Here is a 26770-nt window from a genome sequence, read left to right on the forward strand (position 1 = left end):
AGAAATTGCAGTTTTAAATTAAAAAAAAGGTAAAACAGGCTGTATATTTTTTCGCCACCTGGTGTCCAATATATGAACTGAAATACAATAACCTTAAAAGTGTGCTCCAGTAAATTATTGAAAGAGTAAATTTTGAAATGAATGCCTTGCCGAAATGTGCTAAATTTTACATAACGACTCCAATTTATTACGTAAACGCCGGTAAGTCGAAAAATACTTGCTTTCAACGCCAACTTATTGATTACCTTCACAAAGTTGCGCACTTGCTTTTGGTGGTTCTATAACCGACTGTTTGTAGAAAGCGACGTTGCCGTGTTGATAAGCTATACTTTAAGTATAGGGAATTTTCTTAGATGATACAAATTTGTCCAAATATTGACAGATAAAACTTAAAAGTCATGTAAGTCTTATTTAATTCACACAATAATGTATAACATATTGTGGGTACGCTCCAAGCATATCTTTTAAATAGTTAAGATGTTCCTTTGAATGTAGAGTTTGAATCAGAGAATTTATCTTGTGAAGTACCATATATGGAGGGGTACTTCCTTAGGTTTTTCAAACTAATTAGAAAATCCTGCATTTTAAAGGAAAAGTAAATTGTACATTTAAAATTTTGGAACTCGCAGAACTTTTTATAAATAATGATTTTTTCACGAAAATTATACACCTGTATCCAAGATAAGAGTGTCTATCATGGCGGTCTCTGAAACCATATAAGACACGTCGATGGTCAAATTAGAGAAAAGATGCCCAATTAAAAAGTTATTATCATCTTTAAGAGTATAGAACACCGGTCAATTCTGATTACTTCCGAAGAAAAACCGAAATTTGCCGATATCCTGTTTTTGGATATACTTGGATATACATGGTATTTCAATTAAAGGTCTCAACAGAAGGAACCGTTCTCTACCAACTACCGCCCTGCCGGCTGCCTTCTTACCCCTAATCAAAATACGAGGTTGGGAGGGGGGCTGGTTTTATCCGTAACGGTACTGAAATGAAAGGTCCTCCCAATCAAGAGCAAATATCTTGAAAATGAAGTGTCGATTCTTCTTTATATAGCGTAGATTTTGAGTGTATGCCAAAAGCAGGCTTTAAATGTTTATGTGTCCCCTCCTCATTAATCATTTAGTAAAAAGGTGAACATCGATAAGTATATCGTGCTACCACCTACCCAACTATATTTACTAGGCTTTTTCCGAGTCGATTTCGGTTAAAAAAAATGTGCTTTATACTTTATATGCACAATTTATAGTGGTTTATCTTTATCGATGCGAGAAATTTTCGTATTACACTTTTACAATTAGGGAGAACTATTTTTTTAGATATCCGCACTTTTCGGTTTTATGTAATTAAGTGTTAATCTCGCCCGATTTTTTAAACTTTCTAAATAAATCCGTTTCGGTAATTCGCGATTCACATTCACTGTGGGACCTTTGGTGTCAGCACATTGTTAATTAATATTGCTGGGATGGCCATTTTGTTTGTTTACATTGGCCAAAACTAATCAATATACTTAGTAGTTTTTACGGCTGCAAAAATTTCATCTGCAATCAATGTAATTCTTAAAGAAAGCAAGGATAGTTTAAAACGTCCTTAATTTACACAACAAAAAATAGGAGATATTACATCATTCTTTGACACAATCCGCTTTGAATATCTTTGAATCACTGCTATCAGTGTAATTACGTTATAATTAATAACGTTCGCTTAAAGCGACACCTTTTAACACAACACCTTCTCAAATATTTAATTTGTGGTCAGTGTAATTTTTCTACTCACGGTAAGTATAACTTGAAGCGACATCTCCACATAATATGTTGCGTGCCTTCTGTGCGATTAGGTATATGCCACGAATAGTAAGCAAAATTTAAATCGTCATTTATTAAAGCACACCAACACATGGAAAAATACATATTGTTTAATTTGTGGCTAGTGTAATTATGCCACGAATAGTAAGGCTGCTTTAGAACATAATCGACGTAAGGGAATGTCGGCGAGATGTTAATTGTATGTTCAAGCTCATTCAAGACTGCCTCGAGTTCGTAAGAAAAATGCCTTTCAAGCTAAGATAGGATAAAGGGGTTATATTTACAAGTCTCAAAAACGACAGGATAAACTCAATTCGCTTTCAAATTAGTACAATTTTACTTAAACACCTGCAATGATAACGCAATGTTTACAAACCGCTATCACCTATACACGACACGGCATTTGTAAATATTACACCAGGGCCTCTAGTGTTAATCTGAATCGCGAATTAGCAAACTAAACTGCAAAACTTTGTTCAATTAATTTCTTCCGAGATTTCTTCAATAATAACAAACTTACCTACCCATATTAACTTTGATAGGTATTAAAATGCAAACATTTTTTTTATAGATCCTCATATCGGACATTTATACACGTCGTTAATAGCAGATGCTGCTCAAAGATGGCAACAACTCATACGTCCAAACGTGAAAATAACGTTTGCGACTGGCACCGACGAGCATGGCTCCAAAATTCAACAAGCTGCACTAAAAAACAACATGGCGGTGGATAAATATTGTGATCAAATTTCTTCCTCATATAAAGCAATGTCGGCCAATTTCAATGTGGGATATACCAGTTTTATTCGGACAACCGATGAGGCTCATATGAAGACTGTTCAAGAGTTTTGGGTAAGTAATAAGTTGGTGTATGTACGTCGGTGTAACATTGTTTTTGTTGATCTTTATTGCGTCTTTTATGAACAACACAAGGGAACAAATTCCCATGCCTATGCATATTACTTTGGTGATAAGAAGTGTTGTAGATGCAGCTTTAATGACTACCAGATTTGCGTTTCATGTAGAGGTTTTGAAATATCATTTTTCTGCTTAACCATAAATCGTAAGCTCTCTAGCGGCAAACTTAAAAACTTGCAACGTGCGCATGAAGTTGGTTGAATTTGAAGGTTAAATTTTGAGGGGTTTTCACTTAAACAAAAATGACATCTGACACTAGGCTTGAAGGAGCGAATGGTGCGTTGACCTATCTTCCGCCTGGTTTGTAATGTCTCAACAGGGAACAGTTCGGCGTGGTTATCGCCGTATGGGACAGCGCGACTTGACCCTACTGCGTATTATAGGACAGCTCGCAGTGGAATGAATTCTTACGCATCCGCATATAAAGCCCTGATCGATGGTGGGGATGATTTATTACGCACTGCGTGAGAGGAAACGCCGTGTTGATTTTAGTTAAAATTGTTGTGTGATGCATATCCGTTACCACCACAACACAGAAATATGCCCTTGAGCTTCACCTTGACCTACCTTCCAAAGTCATCGCCAGGCGGCAAGCGATCTTGAAGTGGTCCATGTTTGCCCCTGTATAGTGTATATCTACTAAGCTACCCATATCTACGTTTGACCTACAGTAACATTGTTTTTTAGTTTAAACAACAACGATTGAATGACCTTCAGTGACATTACGTTCAGGAATGAACTTTGACCTTCAGTGACATTGAATCATTTGAAGTCACAGTCCGGTGTTACTTACCTACCCACCTGGTGTACTATAAGCACCCCGCATTGAGTAAATTTTTCAACCTCAATGCAACGTTGTTGAGTTAATGGCAGAATTCACAAATTAATTATTACTTTATTGCATATGTTAAATTGACATTTTAATAGGTTTGAAGTACGTTAAGTCGCTCTTTAACCGTGAAGGTAGATGAAAAGATAAATTTTACCGTGAGGATAGATAAAATGAAACAGATGATTGTGGATTCTAATGACATCTGTCATTCTTATTTTAAGTGCGACGCGGTGCACGATTAAAATGACGTTCAGAGCATATGACAATACTGTTTCTATGGAAACGGCCGCGACGGTAGAACCTTAGCTTGCTACTTTTTAAATTCAGAATTTTCAGACGATGATTTATATGGGTTCTGGTACAAAATAAAGTTTTGTTATTATGCACGACGATAAAGGGAAACTAACCATCTCGTGACAGTTAATAATACTCAATGGTTAAAATATTCCTTTATCGGCTTATATGACAAATAACTATTACTTTTCTGTAACATAAACAAAATAGATATTTCATACCGTAATTTTAGGTACTAGGAAAAACGCGGTAAATGACTTGGTGTCAGGGGGAAATCAATACGTAAATTAGTACACGAAACGCATTAGGGGAACTAAACCAAATTACAAAACTATTACAACTTTTGTTTTACTTATATAGTCAATACTTTTTCGATAAAGAAGTACAGCCTACACAAACAGGTTTACTGCACGGTACGTTATACGGAAAATGCAAGAACTTACTTAACAAGTTAAAAAGTAATCGTAAACGATTTACATAAAGCGCATTTCCACTTGCATTCATTTCCCATTTGTAAGATGCAACTTCTGTTAAAATCGTAAAAATCCGGCAACAAATATGAAAGATAGCGTTGCACATGGGCAATCCATTGTTGACGTGCTACTTCAATTTCAGTTTATGAGAAGAATTTCATTTCAATGCTTTTCTAAATAAGAAAGTTGGAATTGCGCATGCGCAAACCTAAATTTTAAAACTAATGTTAGATTTTCCTTTGTTCCAAGCGCCTAAGTAACAAATTTCACTTAAATAGTTCCATAGATAAAAAAGTTGGCACGGCGCATGCGCAAAATAAAATTTTGAAACTGGCGCTAGATTTTCCTTTATTCCAAGGGCCTATGTATCACATTTCATTTAAATTCTTCCATAAATAAAAAAGTTGGCACTGCGCATGCGCAAAGCCAAATTTTGAAACTGGCGTTTGATTTTCCTTTATCCCAAGTGCCTATGTATCAAATTACGTTTAAATTCTTCCATAAATAAAAAAGTTGGCACTGCGCATGCGCAAAACCAAATTTTGAAATTGGCGTTTGATTTTCCTTTATCCCAAGTGCCTATGTATCAAATTTCGTTTAAATTCTCCATAAATAAAAAAGTTGGCACTGCGCATGCGCAAAACCAAATTTTGAAATTGGCGTTTGATTTTCCTTTATTCGAAGTGCTTCTGTATCAAATTTCGTTTAAATTCTTCCATAAATAAAAGTTGGCACTGCGCATGCGCAAAACCAAATTTTGAAATTGGCGTTTGATTTTCCTTTATTCCAAGTGCCTATGTATCAAATTTCATTCAAATACTTTTATAAGTAAAAAAAGTTTGCAATTCGGTTTATAAATGGTCGAGATGCGAAAAGGGCACTGTGAATTTTGAATCGATTCGATTCAACTTTGGGCATTGCGTATTATATGGCTAAAGCTATGCCCATATTGAATTTCATGCAATTCAGTTCATAACTAACGGAGATGTAAAAACGATCGAACATTTCTAAACAAAGTTATCGTTCACACGGACAGATAGATGGACAGACAGACAAAGGAACAGACGGAGAGACCAACCGGCAGGCGACAGATAGCAATGCAAAATTATAAACGATCTCTAGGATCGTTAATAAACGGCAAAAGTGTAAAATTATGGAACATGTAAAAAACGGTTTTTTTGTTTTTTTACAATAACTTTTTTTGTAAGCGGTACAGAAAAAATTCCTTCCTTGGTACAAGACTCGACACCATAACGAACCAAATAGCGAAAAAAGTAGAACAATAGCTCTTAAGATAAAAAAACTAGTAGCGTCGCAAAGTTAGCGGACGGACGGACGGACGGACGGACGGACAAAGTGGCCACAATAGCGCATTTTTTTTATTTTTGTGGAAATGCGCTAAAAATGAAATCAAATAGCAAGAAACTCAAGAGAAACATGTTATTGGGCGTATTTTTTTTTTAAATTACTCCAATGTTTACTTATACAAAATTAGGTTGAGATAAAAAGGAATAGGATGGATATAGATCATATATATTATATTCTTTGTTAGAAAAAATGTTTACTTTGCTCATACTATATTCACGTGCACTAAATATTAAACATAGTTAAATGCTGTCGATATATCAAGAAAAGTAATCCACCCCAAAACTAACAATTATAGGAAGTAAGATGTTAAGTTATAAAACAGTAATAATAATAAAGTAGGACTTTTTTTAGTTTTGCGCGCATATGAATTCTGTTTCTGGGAAATATTGTAATCCCAACTTATTAACAAAATAAAAATATATTTTAAACTACATTAGCTACATTAGCCGATAAAAAATCCATTAGTTTCCTAACGGACGGAAATTTTGATTATGGTATAATCACATATATTGGCCGTTTTATAATGATCATGTCTGAAAAACTGATGGAATACTCACATCCATTCAATCATAACCGAGGTGTTACCTTCCCTTCTACTTTAATATTAATTGATGTAAAGTAGGGTTCTAATCTAATTCAAACATTGTCTAAAATTTAACGTTTTATTGCAATATTAAGGTACCCGTACCTATAAACTATTACAACTTATAAGGGAACTTTTCTGGATTTAAGGTAAGAAAACTGGCCAATGAGCAATTCATAGTCCAATAATTGTACAATATCAGCCTCAATAAACATGACGGACAAATTATTTAAATTACTTTGGCCAAGAGAATTTCGTAAATGATTTTTTCTCGTTTAAGACAGGAGAAGGATCGTTCGCCACTAGCGTTACAAATAGACATGGTTAAAAATATTTTCAAAATAGTTTCCACATTGGAGAATGTAGATTGCAGCCCGTCAAGTAATACTTTATATATCTGGACACAATGGCTTTGCAATCCCACAATAGTCTAGTGGTATTGGGGGTTGTCGTTGTCGTTTATAAATTCCAGGACGTACAATAAACAAAAATAAATTTTTCCCAGAGATTTTTTCTTGGTAGTTATTAGTTTTGGAGGCCCCCAGACAAGATGAGGCCCCAAGCACGAGCTTATTGTGCCTGAGCGGTGATCCGCCTCTGATACCGCCAATCCCCTAATTATAACATGTTTAGCGCTACCATCGTATAAGCAAATCGTAATAATTATTTGATATCAGAATAAGAAAGATTCCTTATTCAAGGGCGCTAACGCTAACGACGAAGTGAAAACACATAAACAAAATATCGCAATTTGACAACAATTCATAATTTTTTTAAACTCATTACCAAACTCATTACCAAAGGCATTTACAGAGAAATTGCCTTGTCATGCATCGAAGGCGCGAATACTCGTCATTTAGGTAGGTATAGTTTGCACCTAGGTGAGGACCATTGAATTTATAACTGTCAAATTCAATGTTGCGACCTTTTTCTACTTGGTCAGATGAAACAAAATGTAATTGTACAGCAAGATCAAGGAATAGGTGCGTTTTGTACTCGTTACGTCCATACTTTCTTCGAGATCGTTTATAATTTGTATTACTGTCTGTCTCTCCGTGTACCTACACGATATCTTTGTTTAGGAACGTCCAATCGCTTTGAAAAATGGTACACATAACACATGTAACATGTTCTTAAATAAGAACTACTGTTTTTCAGCTACGTAGACCATCCGGGTCCTCAAGTTACAGCCCAAACACAATCTCGAGGATGGTTGGGTATCAGTTAGTGTATCGGATTTTTGTATTAGTTGTTAGTATTAAAATCTCGCGATGGCTTACTGTGCATTGTTCGGATGCAACAATGTGCAACTTTTTGATTTACCCGACCATGCTAAACAAAAAGAATTTGGGGGTCTGTTAACCACCATTTTGAATGTCTGGCTAAAGAAAGAATGCGCAAGAATCTCTACAGGAGTTCATTTATCCCGATTATGAATGTTGCAAAAAAATCTTGACATTCGGGGGGGCTATGGTTAACGCTAGCGTCCCATTACATTTCAAATAGCAAGCGCTGAATCAAATCTAGTAGGTACCACAAAACTTTGGGTTCAGATCACTGGTAGAGCAAAATCTTCATGATTCAATAATTTCGCGGCGGAAACTTTAAAATGATTTGGCTTTATGCAAAATAACACAACAGAGAGACAGATCGACGACATCGAGATTTTGTTTGATCCGGATTCCTGGTGCTTCAAAACGTGTATTCTCGTAAAGTGTAGGGGGTGATTTAGATTTTCCATTGTGTTAATTCCAGAGGAAATACAATCATACCGAATGCCGAAATAACAGTAAATTTCCCTAGGTGCATAGCAAACAATACTTCATCTTGCTAAGTATAAAATTAAATTATGTATGAAAATAATGAGGAGTTCAAAGGTCGATTTGCAAAATAATATTAAATAAAGATGCACGATGTTATGGCATATGGCAACATTGCAAGTAGGAACCTGCAAGGCCATTGCAAGGCATAGCCATGGAGGTTGATTAATTAATAATATTTCATGTGGTTAGGCAACACACTTAACAGATAACTATTTCAACGAAACGTATTCCGTTGTACTTCTTATTATTAAGTATTCTTTGCTAGAATCTTGAAATTCGTGACCTGATTTTTATTGTTACCCAATTTGAACTGGTTTGCGGATTTCCTTTTGCTTTTGTTGTCTTTGTTAATTTAGTTCATGTATATGTGTGGACTATGTCAGGGTTTTTGTCCAGATGAAGGTTTCCCTGACATCGCCTGGTTGTGTGCGTAGTGTATTTTATCTTTTCTTACGCACAAATTATGAGTTTTTATTCAATTTCCTTTCCCATTTGTGTATAAAAAGTACCGTCAGTTTTAACACCCGACTGTTACCCAGATTCGAACAGGTCGCGAAACGTCTTTCGTTTGTGCATGAAAGTAACGGTGTACTGTGGGCGTCGCTATTATGAAAAAATAATTAAAATGATTTTTTTTTAATTTTTCTTTGCGTCTAAATAATAATGTTAGTAAAATATTGCAACATGGTTAGCCTGTTATAAATAACTACCGAAACATTTCTATAGTAATTGGTCAATGGAAGTCGTTGACGTAATGAGTATTCTACTCACAATGCAGCGCTGTCTATAGGGCTGCCTACATATGCATTCTCTTCTATTGATTGCATGGTGCTATGTAAACATACTCAGTGATGACGTCATAATACACCGATTATGTGCCCGCAAACTAGTGGAAATGCTACCCATAGTAATGAATCTGTAATTTCTAACGGATAAAATTGTATATTTAAAGGATATAATCTAGTTAAACTACTCTGAACAGCTAATGTAGTGATTCATCACACATTATTTCTTAAACGGTTATTTTCAGAAAACTCTTAGCAAGAATGGTTACATATACTCTTCTAAGTACAGCGGATGGTATTGCGTTTCCGACGAAACCTTCCTAAGCGAATCTCAATTAAAAGAAACGGTCAACTCTAATGGTGAACGCACATTAGTTTCATTGGAAAGTGGACACCCTGTAGAATGGACGGAAGAACAAAACTACATGTTTACTCTCAGCAAGTTTCAAAAGGAGCTTATGAAGTGGCTCAGCAAGAACGGTAAGTTGCCCTCGGGTATTTGTTTCGACGCCGAGCTCTCCATTTTCTAATTTTAGATGGCGTGGTAAAACCTAAGAAGTATCAAAAGATTTTATGGGATATGATTTCCAACGAAGAGTTGGCAGATGTGTCAATATCGAGACCTAGTTCACGTGTTCATTGGGGTGTAAAAGTTCCTGGTGACGACACACAAACCGTTTACGTATGGCTGGATGCTCTCGTTAACTATTTAACAGTAGCGGGTTACCCCGATATAGAAAGCGAAACTTTTAACAACATATGGCCGCCCGAGGTGCAAGTTATCGGAAAAGATATTATAAAGTAAGTAGGTATTCCCATACGGCTCAATAAACTCAAGCGCCTTATTGATTTGTAATTTAATTTTAAACTCACCCAACGGTTCACTGGGAATTGCCGGCCATCGACGATAATTGCATTTGTCTAATTACCGATAGTAGATGTGGCAGAATCATTTTTCGACGTGTACAAATTCCTCGGAAAGCGACATATGTTTGCGTTAGTTCTTATGTTAAGCACGTAAAATCAATTTTCGATGTTACGTTTTCAGCAAATACGATGTTTACCAATTGAACTCCGTATACAGATATTTACTCTACTGAATGGGAAATATATTTTAAAGAAACATCCTTTAACTTCTTTCCTCGCATGAAAAGAAGTTTAACTACCGAATGACGGGAAATATTTACCCTGTCAGAAGTTGAATATTTTCAGATGGCTATACGCCTATACGAGCGCCTATATATTTAATTCATGAAACATAAATTTATTGCGCACAATTGCTTTGTTTTTTCGATATAAACACGCTTATGATTTCAGTTCTACTTCTAAATGAAATTCTGTCATAATTTTATTGAGAGTTACTTTATTAAAATTTGGCGCCCAACGTGGGGCACGAATTAGCAGAAACTTCCATACATTAAAAAACTATGCTTAAATTAAGAAGGAAAGATATATGTACATCACTAATCACGATGATACCAATTAAATTTGACCTCTAATCGAAAAATCATCATTATTTTGCAAATTCTTTAATGTTGAGTGAATGAATGAATGAATACATTTTTCAACATATTCTTAGTCTTTAGTTTCTGGATTCAGAGATGCTTAATTCACCAGTATTCTTTGCGTCATTCTTTCACAATGGATTTCATTTCATTTCCATTACTTGTGAAATTCCACATACCGGTTGTGGTAATATAAAAGGCATCTGTTGACCGTGTAGGCGGACGGCCATTTAATTACCTTTAATCGGTAATCATATCACCTTCACGTTATTTTCTACAAGCTGGCTCAGGTTTCTGCACTCCAACCCTAAACCAGAGTTCACTCCTTGCGCCTATAAAGATTAGAACGCTGTAGCACAATTACCGAAGTCAGACTAAAGTAAATTCAAATTTTTAAATTCAAAGTTACCCGTTCAAGCCTGTAACAGGGGGTCGCTTGACCGTTTCCAAAAATTTAGTTTTGAATTAGGGAAATCTGCACATGTATCGCTTCATAGCGAACGTTAACGAAAGTATGTCTATATAACAAGAAACGTATTGCGGAAAGCGAGCGCGGTTACCACGATCTCTTGGGAGCTAAAAGTTTCGTTCCATTCTGTTTAAAGTCGAGCACGTGACGGAAGACCTAGTTAAATTGGACAAAATAATATCGACACAGCGGAGATTATAATTTTATTCCTGTGCATAACCTTTCCGAAATTGAAGCCTTTTTGCTCAGATTCGCAATACGTAGCGACCCTTTTGTTTTTCAATCATCACGTAGTTTTCTGTACCATTAAGGCGGTTTGTTTCCATATTTCTAAAGAGAGAAGCATTTTCCAAGGAGAGATCAGATCAATTGTTACCAGAAGAGAATATTACCCAAGTCGATATTTGTAAGTTAAGCCGGCCTGTGTGGCTAAAGCTGAACTGTGGTGCTAAGGGTCCCTGGTTCGAATCCGGCATAGATATTTGTAAACGTATAGCGGACTGGGTTCGTAGAACAGCCTTGGCTGAAACCTCGCCCACTCAAAAATAAAGGTAAAATAAAAAAAAATAAAAAATAAAATAAATTTTTTGATTTAGTTTTAGGAATTTGCATAAGTAATTTTGTTCGAAGTAGTTTTAATATTCCTAAAGGAATCGATCCGTGAAAATGATTTGTATGAAACAGATTTTGTAGTATATTTATTGATAAGAATCGAATCCAAACATAGGATTTTGGTTCATTGATTGGAATATTGCAAGGGCATTCCCTCATATGGAACCATCTGTATAGTAGAGCGTTTTGGGTTAGAGTCCCTCTTCTGAGTTTATATTTAACCTGTATGTTCCTTTCAATGCCATCGTTCCTGCTACCAAGTGTAGAGGAAGCAGATTTATAAGGGTCTTTAGGGTTCCTGTGGGGGATGTGGACGTCACCCTAGTTATGTCGAAGCAGGTCACCCGTTGCACTCTGTTTAACCTTTGTGTGCTTCTAGTGCCGCCACACCAAAGCCAATCGTGTCCAGGTCCACAAAGTCCTGATGGTCTTGTTCATTATTTAATAGAAAGTGTCGCTCCTAGGTACTTGATTTTGTTCTTCATTGCGAAAAGCGTTCCGTAACGGAAACGAGCTTCTGCTCCCAGGGGATCTTTTCCGTCCTTATCTCTCACACCATTGATTGTATGAATTTGAGAGCAGCTTGCGTTACACACACAGTACTCTCAAGTTTACCGTAAGCTATGATGGTTAGAATGACCTACAGCTTTAAACACTGCTCCGTCAGGATCCTGTAATTGTAACGGGAGCCCACCAGGCCGGTTACATTTTTCGAATTTTTAGATACATGTAGGGAATGCAATCCCGCAGCAAAATCTCAATCCCGGTATTTTCGGGATTGTTAGATGTTAATCCCGCGGGATCCCGGTATTTGCGGGATCCCGCAAAACTTTAAATAAATTGGCAAATAATCAATTCTGTGCGGTTAACTTCTGTATTAAAATAAATAAATTATTACAATATTCAGCCTAACTTAGAACTAAAAAAAAACCTCGCCTGTAAAGCACAAAAAGGTGAACTTCTAACGTTTTTAACGAAAAAACAATTATTTAAAAAATAAATTCTCCGTTATGCGTTTTATTAAGCAAATCCCGCGGGATCCTGCTCCATTTATGTGCGGGATTAATCCCGCAAAAATGCTGCGGGATCCCGGTATTGCATTCCCTAGATACGTGTAATGTGTAAAATTGTATAAGTACCGCTTTCTACAAATAGTAAGCGCGAGTAGGTTTAAAAGCAATAGCAGACGAGTTTTAGAAAACTTGTGATTTTGCCACGATAGCAGTGGACCGTCCTACTTCGTTGGTTCAGTCTGGGTAAAGCAGAGATAACGCAACTGCGAGTTGGAAATTGGCCGAGGGGTCGCGGGTGCGTATTTTGCGTTGGGTCCGTTTCAGTTTTTTTACGCGACAGCATAAATAGCGGAGTAAAAACAGAAAGGCGCATGAGTCGCCATAGCGTGTAGGTCGTCCGCTAAGTTTGCGGTTACGAAATTAGATCGCGAAGTTAGTGTGAAAATCGACAGCAATCAAGCGTTACTTTCCCACTAAATAAAATATTATACGCGTGCATTATGGTCGCAAACTGCGCATATGTTGAGAATCTTTGTAGTCTTAAGATATTACGGCCACTTTTAGATCTTCCATTAACCAACAAATTATTCTTCGGAATATTCGAAGGTCGCTGGTTACACGATGGACTAGACTAGAGAGTATGCTGTCGAAAACGACCTTGGTTCTTCTCTGTGCTCACACCAAAACGAGTCCTGCTGTGGATGCCATACAACTCTTCGAATTGCTCTAATGTCATCTCTGGTTTTTCTTTCGGATTACCATTGGGCATGTTCTTAACCCCTTATACGGGTATATAATGTCGTTGATTCTTTTCACAACCCTCCCACTTTTTTGCAGTGTTGGTGATAAACCCTTTCGCCTCTGCGGATTGTACATTATACAACGGCCCGTGTTTAACTGAACTGTGGTGCTAAGGGTCCCTGGTGCGATTCCGGGTTCGGACATGGATATTTGTAAATGTATAGTGGGTTGGGTTGGTAGAGTAGCCTTGGCTGAGACCCCGCCCACTCAAAAATAAAGGAAAAACAAAAAATAATAATTAAAAATACCACATCATCTGTCCTACTTCTCAAGCTCGCACATCGTAACTTTATTTCATCCTGTCACTGGTACTCAGAAGATCTGATATCACCAAATTATGAATACCGTCCAGTTTTCGTCTAATGTCGTTGACATACTCTTTACCCGCCATGTCTTCACCATCCTTGCTGCTAAAATTCAAGTGTCAGGGCAATCTTAGTTCCTGACCAAAAATCACACTTGCGGGCGTTTGTTTCGTCGATTCATGTACCTACAGCGGATCGATATGCTAGGACAAACAGGTGTAGGTAGATGTTAGTCCCCGTTCCTTTGTCGTTCCGTTTGACTGAGGATGTAGTTTTGCTTTTATGAATGTTTAAAAACTTACAAAGATCCTGAAAAACGGTCGATTCAAAATTTCTCCCTTGATCGGAATGTAATTCTAGTGGCGCCCTGAATCGACAAAGCCAACACTCGACCCTTTGCTGAAGTAATCCATATGGTCACTAAAATATACTTGTTGTCGCTATATCAATGGCAATTCTCTCCAATGGGCTTTCTGCGTTGTACTGTCTCATAGAAGCTGTTGGTCGATTCCAAAGTGACCCCTACTAATTTCTTCGTGCAGATGTTTCAAGAGTTCTGGAATTTTACTCCTCGGAATCAGAAACTATGACCTCTGTTGTCCATCGCCAATCTCCAGAATGCGCATGCGCCCATTACGTCTTCACATTGAGAGCAGAGAATAAGGAGCTACCTCTTGCCAAACGGGTTGTTGTCCATTTTTCTTCCACTCAATAATCGGTTTCAAATCCGGATCAGTTTCTTGTTCAGATACAATCCGTCGTCTTGACAATGCTTCAGCATTCCGTTGGCTTGTCCCGGTCGTATTCTTGTATTCTTTCGATCCATCTTGCAATCGGTATCCAAAACGAGTCCGAGTCCGATCTAGGATAACACAGTGACGGAGCAGTCGTTAAACGCCTTTTCAACTCCTGAAAATCAGCGGGACACCCTTCTGTCCAATCAAAAATGTTGGCATCTTCAGTAAGGCGAGTCAGAGACCCGCCACAAATCGGCGAGAGAAATTCTTACCTGAGATTTATCAATTGGAATTGACCATTCTCTAACGGCTCTGGCCTTCTCAGGCACAAAAGCAACGCCACGGTCTGACCCAACATGTCCTAAATAAATATGACACTTCTTATTTGGCGAAAGATTTAGATTGGGCAACCGAACCCTTTTGTAACTGCTCTCGCTGATTCTTCATGTGGTCTTCCCATGATGTCGTCCAGGTAGACTAAACATGTCTTCCACGATAATCCTTTTAGCAAACGTCGCGGGTGCGTTACACAATCCAAACGGCATGACTGTAAAATGCCATAATCCCGATCCGATCGTAAATGGGGTCTTCTCCAGATATTCTGGAGCTATTTCCACTTGTCAATAACAGCTTTTCAAATCCAAAGTCGAGAAAATCTTGGAGCCGGATAGTGTGTCAAACGTGTCGTCAATCCTTGGAGGTGGATAGCTATCTTATTTACTTCGTCATTGAGGCGACGATAATCCACACAGAATTGCGTTGTTAACCAATACCACCGGCGAATTCCAAGGACTATTAGATGACTCGATAACACCTTTCCATATCTTTTACAATATTTTCCGCTACCTCCAGTTTTGCTAGCGGAAAACGTCTAGGTGATTGTGGAATCAGTTGTGTATTCCCGGTGTTTATCTTATACTGCACCAGGTTCGCCCTTCCATTCGATCCTTTCTCCATCTTCTCAAATATATATCCTTATAATTATTAATGAAACTGGCGTTTACATTGAAAAAGTGGAAATTTTTTTCCACAATAACTTCCTTCTGGGTATACAGTTTTGGTTGAAATAATATTCATTCAAATATATAATGTTCCGACATTTGCATGAAACAAAAATTATTTAGCTAGTTACTGTACTTTCGCCGTTATTTAGGAAAGAAGTTCTTAAAAAACTCTTATATAAAATATATACCTTTCATTTTTATCACACACTGATAATAATTTGTTATCTAATTTAACTTCATTCACAAGCTTAAACCTTTAGCAACCATCGGTCATTAACAGAAGGTCATTTTTTTTTACCTCGAAACAAAGTTATTGAGGTAATCGCAAGGCAACTTTTGCACTTTTTGTAAACGCCACCTATATAATAATATACGGGTGTGTAGAACGAAAAGTGCCGAATACTCGTATAACACAATTTCGTTTATCACATTTTGCATATTTGCGAAGAACCAGAAACCTTTCCCTTTGCGCATTCTGTAATATTGAATCAGTTTCTAACTGAAAAAGTTAGATGTCAAACATGCGAAAGTCTACATTCGGCCAAATCCGCTGCCGCTTGCCCTAGGGTATCCAACATTCATCGAACCTATAAAGCAAACACTAATCGTCTTAGATTTACTTTGTCTGTAGAAACAAATCCTTTACATTACGAAATGGGTATGTTATATCTTTACGTAGGTATTTGTCTGCAAGAAATAAGAACTGCCGAGGAAATGAAGAATCGCGGTATAATAGAGATTATATCCAATTTTGTGAAAAGGGGGTATTCGAGCGTTCAGTCGCGTATAACTGCAAATTGCTATGGGGGTAGGTGTAAAGCCGGAACAAAGTTTCAATGTAAAGATTGTTCCAGGAGATGTAGGTAATTTAAGTAAACGTCGTGGAAGTAGATTTTGATTTCCACTGAATGAAGTACCTACCTACACGTATTTGAATTGTCAACGATTATAATACCTACACGTTTTAAAGTGCGGTCACAATTACACATAGCACCTTTACTTCGCAACAGTACGACCATTTATATCTTAAAATTCAGTTATTTTACACTACCTCCTGTTTCCAAGATATGTAATTAATGTAAATGGTTTAGCAGCATTTATCGTCAATAAAGAGATGTAACCGACAGTCTTGGTGAAACTAGGTAACAAATTTTAAAGTAAAGTTTACTTTTTTACCTAGTCCTATCTAGACCCTGTGTTGTACCATTGAATGAAATTTTTTTTTCAATGGTTGTACCACAGAATATAGAGTACCCCCGCCTCCCTTCCTGCTTCATGTGGTTAACCCCCAAAACCTAACATTTTTTCCTCAACTCACGGCATATCTGTGTACCAAATTTTATCAAAGAATTCATGAGACCATTGTAGAAATAAAACAGTTTACATTTACGATGATTTTATACTCTGTTTTTTAACTAGGAAGACGGATTTAAAAACCTGATTTACACTGGAAATGTCACTAGAATCTAGTAACAAAAATAATAGACTCATTTTATACAGACATGTATTGTGGGTTGCGTGATGAGATTTTCTTTCACATTTGGATAGATTTCATGATTTACGCTTTTGAGTTGTTATTTGGTAGGAACTCCTTTATATTATGCATACATCATACTTTTAAAAGCGAATTACAATAAATAGGTAATACATTGATAATAGGTAAAAATCCTGCATACATTTTTTGGTCTTTGAAACATTATTTTGAATTATAATTTTAAATGTTTTTATCAGTTGTAATACTACACAATCCACATTACAATTTACAACAAATGTTAAGTTATTGAACAAATTCAGAACAATGGAATTATAGTCATACTATTAAACAGCACAGTTCACTGCTTTATGTATAAGCGATTTAGTCACCGTCTTCTGAAAGTTCACTAAAACTGTCACTGTCCTCCGATCCGAGTGAAATAATTAATGGTTCTATAAGTGTGTCCATTAGGCCATCCAATCTACACATCTTATTTTCTTCCTTAGTAACGTGTTGCACACAATTCCGCTAATCGTCAGAGCTCACATTTGCAACAGCGTTATGACCACCAGAACGTTTCGAAGGGGTAACAATCCCAGTACTTCGATATTCTTTAATTATCCGGTATATTGTAGATCGTGCAATAATAATATTCCTAATATGTGTCGCACTTTAATAACTGTTGTATCCCGCCGAAGATCAAATTCACCGTTTCGATTCTGGTCGGGAAAATATTGCGTTGCCAATACTTGCACACGTTGAATAAGTGTTAGTAAACACAAGGAAAACCTGCTAGTAATATAACAACCAACGAATTCTTGAAAAACCTTACAACTTTATTTCGAATGACTTTTTTTTATTTTTCTTACATTTGCTTCATTGACATTCGCCTACTAATCTCAAAAATATTAGCTGTGTTGCGACATTCTCCCACCTGAGAAACACTTTTTTTTTCAGAAAGTTTTTCTCACAATTTGAAACCTACCTACATATTTAACAAACTCTTTGTGGCATTTTAATAATATGGCCACTACGTGTAATCCTACAATTATTACAGTCCTTATAATCATTTGAAACTGACTCTGTCTGCTTATCTTTAAGAAATCTTGAACTAGCTACTTTCGACTTTTCTTTTGTCATCTCCTGAACAGTAACACCTTCTTTATCAAACTCTGCTTCAAGCTTTTCTTCTGGAACATTTGTATCACACTCCTGTGGATATAGTCTTTGATGGACAGGTCTAAGCAGCTCACCACGTGATGTTTTAATTTTCACCTTTTTTCTACCCACTAATATCCAATACCGTTCCCGCAGCACACCAAACAAACCTTGGACTCTGGGCAAAGTAAGATATCTGTAGTCGTTTGTCTCATTTGGTCTATTTGCTACTTTCAATTCAATTCCAATTAAGGCAAATTCATTATCTCTGGGCTTCAAACTTTTAATCTGAGTATTGCCAGAAAAACACTCTTTTTCCTCCTCTTTTACTTCTTTCACATTTACCTGAACATTAATAGAGTAGGGCCATTTTTCTTCACATACATATAACCACCGAGGTCCCTCCCACCATTTTGACAAGTTTGTTAAGTCTTTGACCCAATTTTGGAATGCTACAGCCGTCTCTTGGTCTACTTCAGTGTCCCATGTAATGTTTTTAGCCCAAACCTCTTGTAACCATAATTTTGGTTGTAAAGTTGTAAGACAAATGAAGCCTATGGGATCAAGAACGTTTTGTGCCAAACTTAATAGTTTTCTCTTTGTGACAACCATATCTATTTCAATTGTGCTCCAAGTGTCATTTAAGCACCACACGTCTTTCTCTTGAAACCATTTTAAGCCGAGCATTAAAATGTTACTTTCAGGGCCACTTAAATTTCCCGAAAACTCCCAGCCCCTTAAATCGCATTGCGCTTCTGCCATGTCCTGTACAGATTCTTTGATGAACTTATTTACATCATTTCTACTTGACCCACTGGCTACGCAGTTGTTAACATAGAAGGTACTGGCAAGTTTTTCTATTGTTTGTTGTGGATATTCACAACCAAGTAACATACCTTTTTCTTTAAAACAGAATTGTTTGCTGTCGTTTGAAACCGAACAAAATATGCATTTTACCGTACTGATGTTGTTTACTAAACCAGCGGCAGTCATTATACCCGCCAGGGCCGGACTAGCCCAGGCCGCTAGGCCGCCTGAGCGGCCGGGGCCCTGCGCTAGCGGGACCCTGGACGGGGCCCTCGTGGAACCGCGAGGCGGAGCCTCCGTCGCGGGGCCCCATTTAGAAGATTTGATCAATTTGCCAATACGTTATTGGACTTACAGCGCCTTCTCCTTTAATTTAATGTTCAATACTGTTCAGCGAGTTGTTTGGAATACACTTAAAAAAACTGCAAATCCCTTGTCTTCTTTTTTTTTGGGGGGGGGGGGGGGGGGTCCATGCGTTTGGGGGCCTTTTGGTCATGGAGCGCCCGGGGCCCTTACCCACCCAGTCCGGCCCTGATACCCGCGATACTCGCTTTAGAGCTGTGTTTCTCATCACTGAAGGATTTCGATTTTTCGTATTTCGATAACCCGAAACCGTCGCTCGCTAGAACAATTCTTTGCTCGTTTTCAACCTCTGATCGCAAACAACGTAACAAGTTCTTAAGTCTTATCTCCAATGGTGACTCACTATTACGGTCATTTTTTTGTACACTCTGATTATCATCTAACTCAGCATCAACATTACGACATGAATTATACAGGGTGATTCCTATAGTACCTGCCACCGTTTGGGAGCGTATAGGGGGTGCCTAGGGGAAGTCTTTTCATATAGGACACTTGGGGTCGGAAATCCAAAATAAGGGCGCCAGAACCAAATTTATCTTCTGGAATTTCACGCCTGTATGTAGGCAACCCAACCGACCGACGTTTCGCGCGGAGCGATGCAAAGCGAGTTAGCGCGAGGAAACGACATGGGAGGGAAGGAGGGAAAACGACAGTCAAAAGCAATAACGTTTACAAGTGTTCAACGTGGCCACCGTTGTTCTCAATGCACTTCCTGCATCTAGCCAACCACTCCCCTCGAACTCGCGTGAAGACTCCGATGTCCTGGCGAACAGCCTCTCCGGCCATGACGACGCGCGCAATTAAGTCCTCTTCGGATTCGACGGGAGTCTCGTAGACGTGCGCTTCCATCACACCCCACAAGTAATAATCTAATGGGGTGATGTCGGGCGAGCGGGCAGGCCACTCCACCGCACCTCCACGGCCGATCCATCTGTCCGGATAGGTTTAGTCCAAGTGTTCCCTCACCTGCCGCCCGTAGTGAGCAGGGCACCCATCGTGCTGGAACCAGTGGTCCCAGTACAAGTTCACTGGAACATCCATTAAAAGTTCTGGTAGCACCTCGCGCAGGAAAATCAGGTAATTATGGGCATTTAGACGCGGAGGGAGGATGTAAGGCCCCAGTAGGTTGTCCCCAGGATGCCAGCCCAAACGTTTAAAGAAAACTTGTCCTGGTATCCTCGCGTAAACGTTTCATGAGGATTGTGCTCCGCCCAGTAGTGGCTGTTACGAGGATTGAAGGTCCCCTCTCTTGAGAATCCTTTCTCGTCAGTAACTAGCACGCTCCTCAGAAAGTTTGGATTAGCTTCTTCCTCCTGGACGACTAAGTTGCAGAATTCCAGCCTCCTTTCATGGTCACCCGGCCGTAACTCTTGCACTTTCTTAAACTTATAGGGGTGTAAGTTGTTGTTGTTGGCGATGTTCCACACTGTGTGTTGACTACAACCCACCCGATCTGCTACAAGTCGAGTGCTAGTACGCGGGTTTGCCTCGAAACGTTCCAACACATCCTCCTCTAAGGCATTTACCAACGGGCGATCGCGATCACGGGCGCTAGTGGGCTGTGAAATAGGAGGAGGTCGGTGTAAACAAACAAACTTTTCGAAATGGGTGCTTAAATGACCCAAGTATCGATGTGCATCACGAATCTGTGTGTAAAGTTAAGCCTCCGTCAGCTTACCTGCAATTGGCCTGTCTCGCACAGTCGGAAGTGAACTTCTTGAAAGACCTGTCTGCAGGGTAACTGACGGTTTGGATACCGCTCAGCGTACGCTCGTCGTGCAGCTCGTGCGTTACTATTTGCCAATCCGTACATGAAGTGCATGTCCGCGTATTCCGTGTTAGTAAAACGTGCCATAGTGTTTATTCACTTGATACGCGTCGTTGCAGACGGGATTTTGTGGGTTTAAACAAAATTCTGATCAAGTGTCAGCCACACATCGCCGCCTGAGATCGCTCCGTGTGCACCGCCGGCCGGTTGGGTTGCCTACCTACAGGCGCGAAATTCCAGAAGGTAAATTTGGCTCTGGCCCCCTTATTTTAGATTTCCGACCCCAAGTGTCCTATATCAAAATACTCCCCTACGCACCACCTACACGCTCCCAAACGGTGGCAGGTACTATAGGAATCACCCTGTATGTCGACCTATGCCAAATTATTAACAACTCTTGTGGCAGGCACGACTCCATCAGTGGAAACAAAACAGCAGCGTATTTATCAGAACTGATGCCCAAGGTGGCAAGCGCTCTTAACTGTGTCTCTATCTGATCATATAATTTAGTCAAATCCATTTTTTGATGCGAATCATTACATTTTAGAACTAGTCTTAGCAACTCGTGCACGTAGAACTCTATTTGCAAATCTTCTCGCCCAAAACTACTTTTCATACACTCAATAATTTTATCATAGTTTTCGCCAAGACTTGGTAAACTCTCTACTATCTGACGCGCACCACTGCCTGGAACTGTAGCTTGTATCAAGTATTCGATTTTGTCGCAGTTTCCTATCTCACTATCGCTGTGTATTTTTTTAAACTGAGACCAAAACCCTACCCACTCTCTTATGTTTCCATCATATTGTTTAAATTGCATTCGAGGTAGTTTAAATTTGTCCTTACCTGGTGTAAGGTCAATGTTTACATTACCCTCGCTGCCATCTCTAATAACTGGTCCTACTGCAGGCTTCAACAGACACCTCTTGATTCTTAACTTACGTTCTGTAAACCGTTTCAAGTAGACCTCTCGTTCATCCATAACTTGTCTTACTGCAGGCTTCAACAGACACCTCTCGATTCGTAACTTAAGCTCTGTAAACCGTTTCAAGTAGACCTCTCGTTCATCCATTTCTATCAACAACGCTTCCTCCTCCACGTCTTCTTCAAGCATTATGTCATAGATCCCATTATCACAGGCATTTAAACTGTCCCACTTGGTCTGTAAGCACTTCCAAAATAGTTCAACACTGCTACTCACCAAAGGAACTTGTATTAAATGTCCGTCTAACTCATTTGCGATCTTCATAAAGGACGCGCGGAGAACTCTCTGATTTTTCCTTTTTTGATTTCAGGTTGTCAACCATTTTTACCTCTGTTTACTTTTCGTACGTACACTTATTCTTTTGCAACTGTATTTACACGCAATGTCCTGTCACGGTCGCCAAAAAATGTTGTATCCCGCCGAAGATCAAATTCACCGTTTCGATTCTGGTCGGGACAATATTGCGTTGCCAATACTTGCACACGTTGAATAAGTGTTGTGCCCACTATTTCTTGTAGTCTTTGCCTGTTAAAATGTAATTACAATTAATGTCCTTCCATCTACAATGCTAACATAGTATCGTTTCTTTTTGGGTTTTGTTTCATGGCCTACTTAAAGGTTTAAATAAATCGTGAACAAATCCATTCTCATCCATCATGTGGTATATTTTTGAAGAGAATTTAATATGCTCTCTTTTTTAGATTAAAGTATACGGAGTGTCCCATCTAAAAAAAATGAGGTTAGGTCCGATAACTTTTTTATCTGATCCCTGACCCCATAATTATACCTATTTTGAAAATGAAAAATTATTCAACAATCATTATAAAGAGACTATTGTGACAAACATTATTTTGTATTTTTTAACTAAGACAATATGGAGCGATTCTGAAATTGACAGTTTTTTGGTTTTCTTCCGTATCTCCTAAGGGAGCAAATTATTTTCAAATTTTGATTTTACCATTTTAAGTTTGACCCAAAAAGTGCACAATTACGGAGCTGGGGCACCCTGTACATTTGAAGGTAAGTGTTAATTATTAAATTGTGTTTGATATTTCATTGTGTACTGTTACTTTTTGTCCCTCATTGCCTTTTAAACCATCCAGGAGAAATAGTCCCTTCAAAAGAAGAAGAGTTCTCAAATAAACATGTTGTACAAACTACGTCATGCGGACATTTTGTTTGGTTTCAGCACCTACAGTAATGTTGGGTCACCCTGTAGATGATTTATTTCATTTATTTTTGTCGTTTTGGCGGTTGTGTGGTGACGCTTTGACGTTTTTGATAACGGTGTTATAGCTCGTTGCTCCGGTGCTTGTGTTCACTCTTTTTGGAGTAACAGGCGAGGGAGATTAGGTAGCTGCGATACGTGCACATTATAGGAGCGGTGTAGTTCCCACGTTTTGAAGCAGCGGTAGCCCTTGGAATATTGTCACGCTATAGGAGCGATGGTGGTCCTACGCTATTAACAGCGTTAGATATTTCTATGGTGGTCTATGCTATGTGCAGAGGTACCCCTAGAGGAGATCCTCTTTCGCTGAACAGCTGAAACAGATTTTTACGTTTTTACGCCGATGCACGCTCTTTTATACCTTATTTCTACGGTGGGGGATATCCACGTAACCGGCACCGAGTGGCACGACGTTTTTTTTTGGTGGGGGTATAATACTGTCAGGTTGTTGGCGACTTTAGAACAGCTGGCGGCAAGTGTTGCCTCGACTGTCAAACACCTGCCCGTTTGATATAAACATGTGGCTTTGCCATATAAACGTTACAGTACCCCATTCCTAAGTCACAAAATCGTACGTCTTTCACTATGTTCTTGATGGGTGGGGTCTGTAGTGCGGGGTTGGCGTGTTGGGTGCTGAATTGCTTGGTTCACGTGGTGGACGTGTGCCGTTTCAGTTATCTTGGCGATGGTGTCCACCAGCTCGTAGGTATCTAACGTTTTGATTTCGGTTTTGACATTTCACTCCCGTTTTTGACGTTGTTTCCCTGATAAGAAAACACAGGGGTTTAATATCGTTAGACGGTGTAATAATTTTGATAAATAAGTAGATGCGGAAGGTGTAGAAGGTCGTCAAATGGAAGAGCCGGACGCGAATCGTGTTTTTTTATGGTGGACGTTAATCGTTGCGTTTTGTTTTGGTGGATCTTTTGGCAGTCTTCCGTAATTGAGCATTTCGTTGCAATACAGTCGATCTTGTTAATTGTAAAGTCGTAGAAGAAAGATGGAGAGTGTTTAAAGGTATTTTATTCCGTCGTTTAGAGTGAATGTTTAAGTGGTGTTTAAGCGGAAGCGTCTGTTTACGTGTACGAAAAAGTTAAGTGTTGTGTTTATCGAACATTTATTGCAAAAGGAAACCTTTTTATACGGATTCCCAGTAACCGTTAAAGGGAGTTTTTCCACCGGCAAAGAGCCAATATCACATCTGCAAGTACCACGAACCTACTGTCGTGTAAATCGAGATGCAAGTGAAATCTGAGGAGCAGATCACTGTGGAATTCTTGTGTGCTCTTGGAATTTATGGAAGTTTTTTGGAATTCCTGGAATTATTTTGAAATTTACGAAAATCTTACGGAAATCATGAAATTATTTTGGAATTCTGTTTTTTATAAGTTATGGTTTTGGTTGTGACTTACTTTTTATAATTTTTATAAAATTACCTAGAATTCAGACAAAATTGCCGTAGGCATCCGCACTTAAAGAAGGAAATGAGGTAGGTTCTTACTTTTCATATCTAATTTCTTAAAAAAACGAGCTGATTTTGGTGAAATTTTGGAGGTATTCTTTACATAAATTCGCGTTACTTACTTAAGACAAAATAGTACCTGGGAAGATCCTAGAAATGTGCGGCTGGTGAGCGTGCTTGAGGAGGTGCGCGCGTACTAAAAAATTCGCGGATCCGAGACAGTTGAACGTACGGCATCGGCCCATAGGATCGGGGTGGAGTGTCGAGCGCAACTTCGACGGGGTGGAGAAAATTTCTCCGGCAATCGTAGGGGTGACTGGTACGAAGCGAAAAAAACGAGAAAAAAAGAGAAAAAATTCGTAGCTCGGAAACTACTAGTAGCGATTTCCGTAAACATTCAGAGATTGCGGAGGACTGCACGTAGGAGGGTTGTTCTGCCGTGGTGCGATTAAAAGTGATAATTGCTACATACGTCATATAGGTATCAAACGAAAACTTATAATCTCAAGAGGTGGACCTCCCCCTTTCAACCTTTTATTCCCAACAGAAGCCCCTCAGACAACGGCCGAATGGGCAAAGAAGAAAAATTCCAGTTCTACAGCAATTTCTCAAATATTAACTTCTAGTTTTCTTTTATTTAAAAGTGTATAGCAGTAGCACTTAATTTAAGTCTTTATTTAATATCGATTTCATTGGAAAAATGACTGAATGCATTATTTCGATGCCAAAGGTTTGACGCAATTTTGGTGGCAATGTGTATTTAGACCAATAGGTGTCGAAATCTCACTAATTTCATTAAAACGTGGAAACTCTGTACCTGGATGGCTAAAGGTGCGTACAAACTTGAGCACGCACGCGAATGAGGCAAGCCGTGGCATTTGGTACGGCCTCGAGTGGAAAAATGTAAGGAAAAAATTGCCCACGCACGAGGTAGACCGCGCAAGTGTGCGTGTTCGTTCCAGTCGTGCTCGGGACGTCTTTACAAACCAATTGAAAAAGCTAAAACGTACGCACACGACGTCCACACTGAGCACGAACCAAGCACGAATTCCTTTGATGGACCGAAAGCGGTTGGATCACTCCGAGCACGCACAACGAATGGGTCGAGGCAGTTTTCCTTTCCTTGTTCTGCTTCGGATGGACGTCCACACTTGCATGCTCAGACGCGTTCGTGCTCAGGCTTTAGACGTAGGTAACTTCTATGGATTTTCAATGACCTACATTTGGATCGAAAGGTGTGAAAATCGTTATTTTTTCACTGATTTAGTTGAGAAAACTCTTTATCTTGATGTCAATAGGTACAGTTGCGGAAATAAAATTAACTTACAATTATAGCGTAAATATGGAACAATACGTGTTTAAAATGTGTTTACGTAAATCGGAGAAGCAAATTTTACCGCAAACTCCTATAAACCAACAACAATCACTTTGATGAACACTAAAGTGGATTTAGGTTTCTCATATATGTAAAACGGCTGTAGATGAGTGACACTTAAATTTTGTGGGGTAAGAAAAGATTCGATAAAAAAATATATATGCGCAAAATACAATTTGACTTGAACACGTTTCTCAACCTGTTGACAGAGCTCCACACTACGAACGTTTATTAAATTCGGTCTTAGAATTACAGAAAAATATTGAAAGAATTTAAAACACTGGGGAAAAATTCATCTTCCCGGAATTATAATAAATTCTTTATTATTTTTAGGTTTCACGGTATTTATTGGCCCTCATTTCTACTTGCCGCGAATTTAGAACTTCCCAAAACCCTCTTTTGCCATTCTCATTGGACCGTGGATGATGAGAAAATGTCTAAATCAAAGAACAACGTCGTTTCTCCATTTAATAGAAGTTTATTGTACACGTGCGACGGTTTAAGGTACTTTCTATTGAGGGAGGGGGTGGCTCATTCGGATGGAAGTAAGTGGGTTAAAATGAAATTTTTCCTACATTATTGACTTAATCGCAATTTTCTAGATTATAGTGACACAAAACTTACCCGCATTCTCAACTCGGAGCTGGCGGATACATTGGGTAATTTATTAAGCCGCTGCTGCAGCTCTGCTTTAAATCCTAATCAGGTATTTCCGGAAATTGATTCTGAAGCTTTTGAACGAGTGGCTTCCATGGACGTGACAAAGAAAATAATGGACGCTGTCATGAAGCTGCCAGGTAAATCCCCAAATTAA

The 26770-nt window shown here is 38.6% G+C and overlaps 1 protein-coding gene across 1 annotated transcript; it reads left to right on the forward strand.

The window, feature by feature from the left end:
- Positions 1 to 66: 66 nt before the first annotated feature.
- Positions 67 to 26770, forward strand: LOC116176095 (methionine--tRNA ligase, mitochondrial-like). Its single transcript, XM_031494568.1, has 6 exons — positions 67 to 201; positions 2386 to 2666; positions 9136 to 9370; positions 9427 to 9691; positions 26290 to 26501; positions 26559 to 26770. Exons 1-6 carry the CDS (start codon positions 138 to 140, stop codon positions 26768 to 26770), a joined length of 1269 nt encoding a protein of 422 aa, XP_031350428.1. The 5' UTR covers positions 67 to 137.

Source organism: Photinus pyralis, unplaced genomic scaffold (assembly GCF_008802855.1).
Source record: "Photinus pyralis isolate 1611_PpyrPB1 unplaced genomic scaffold, Ppyr1.3 Ppyr1.4_LG7, whole genome shotgun sequence".
NCBI classification, from domain to species: Eukaryota; Metazoa; Arthropoda; class Insecta; order Coleoptera; family Lampyridae; genus Photinus; species Photinus pyralis.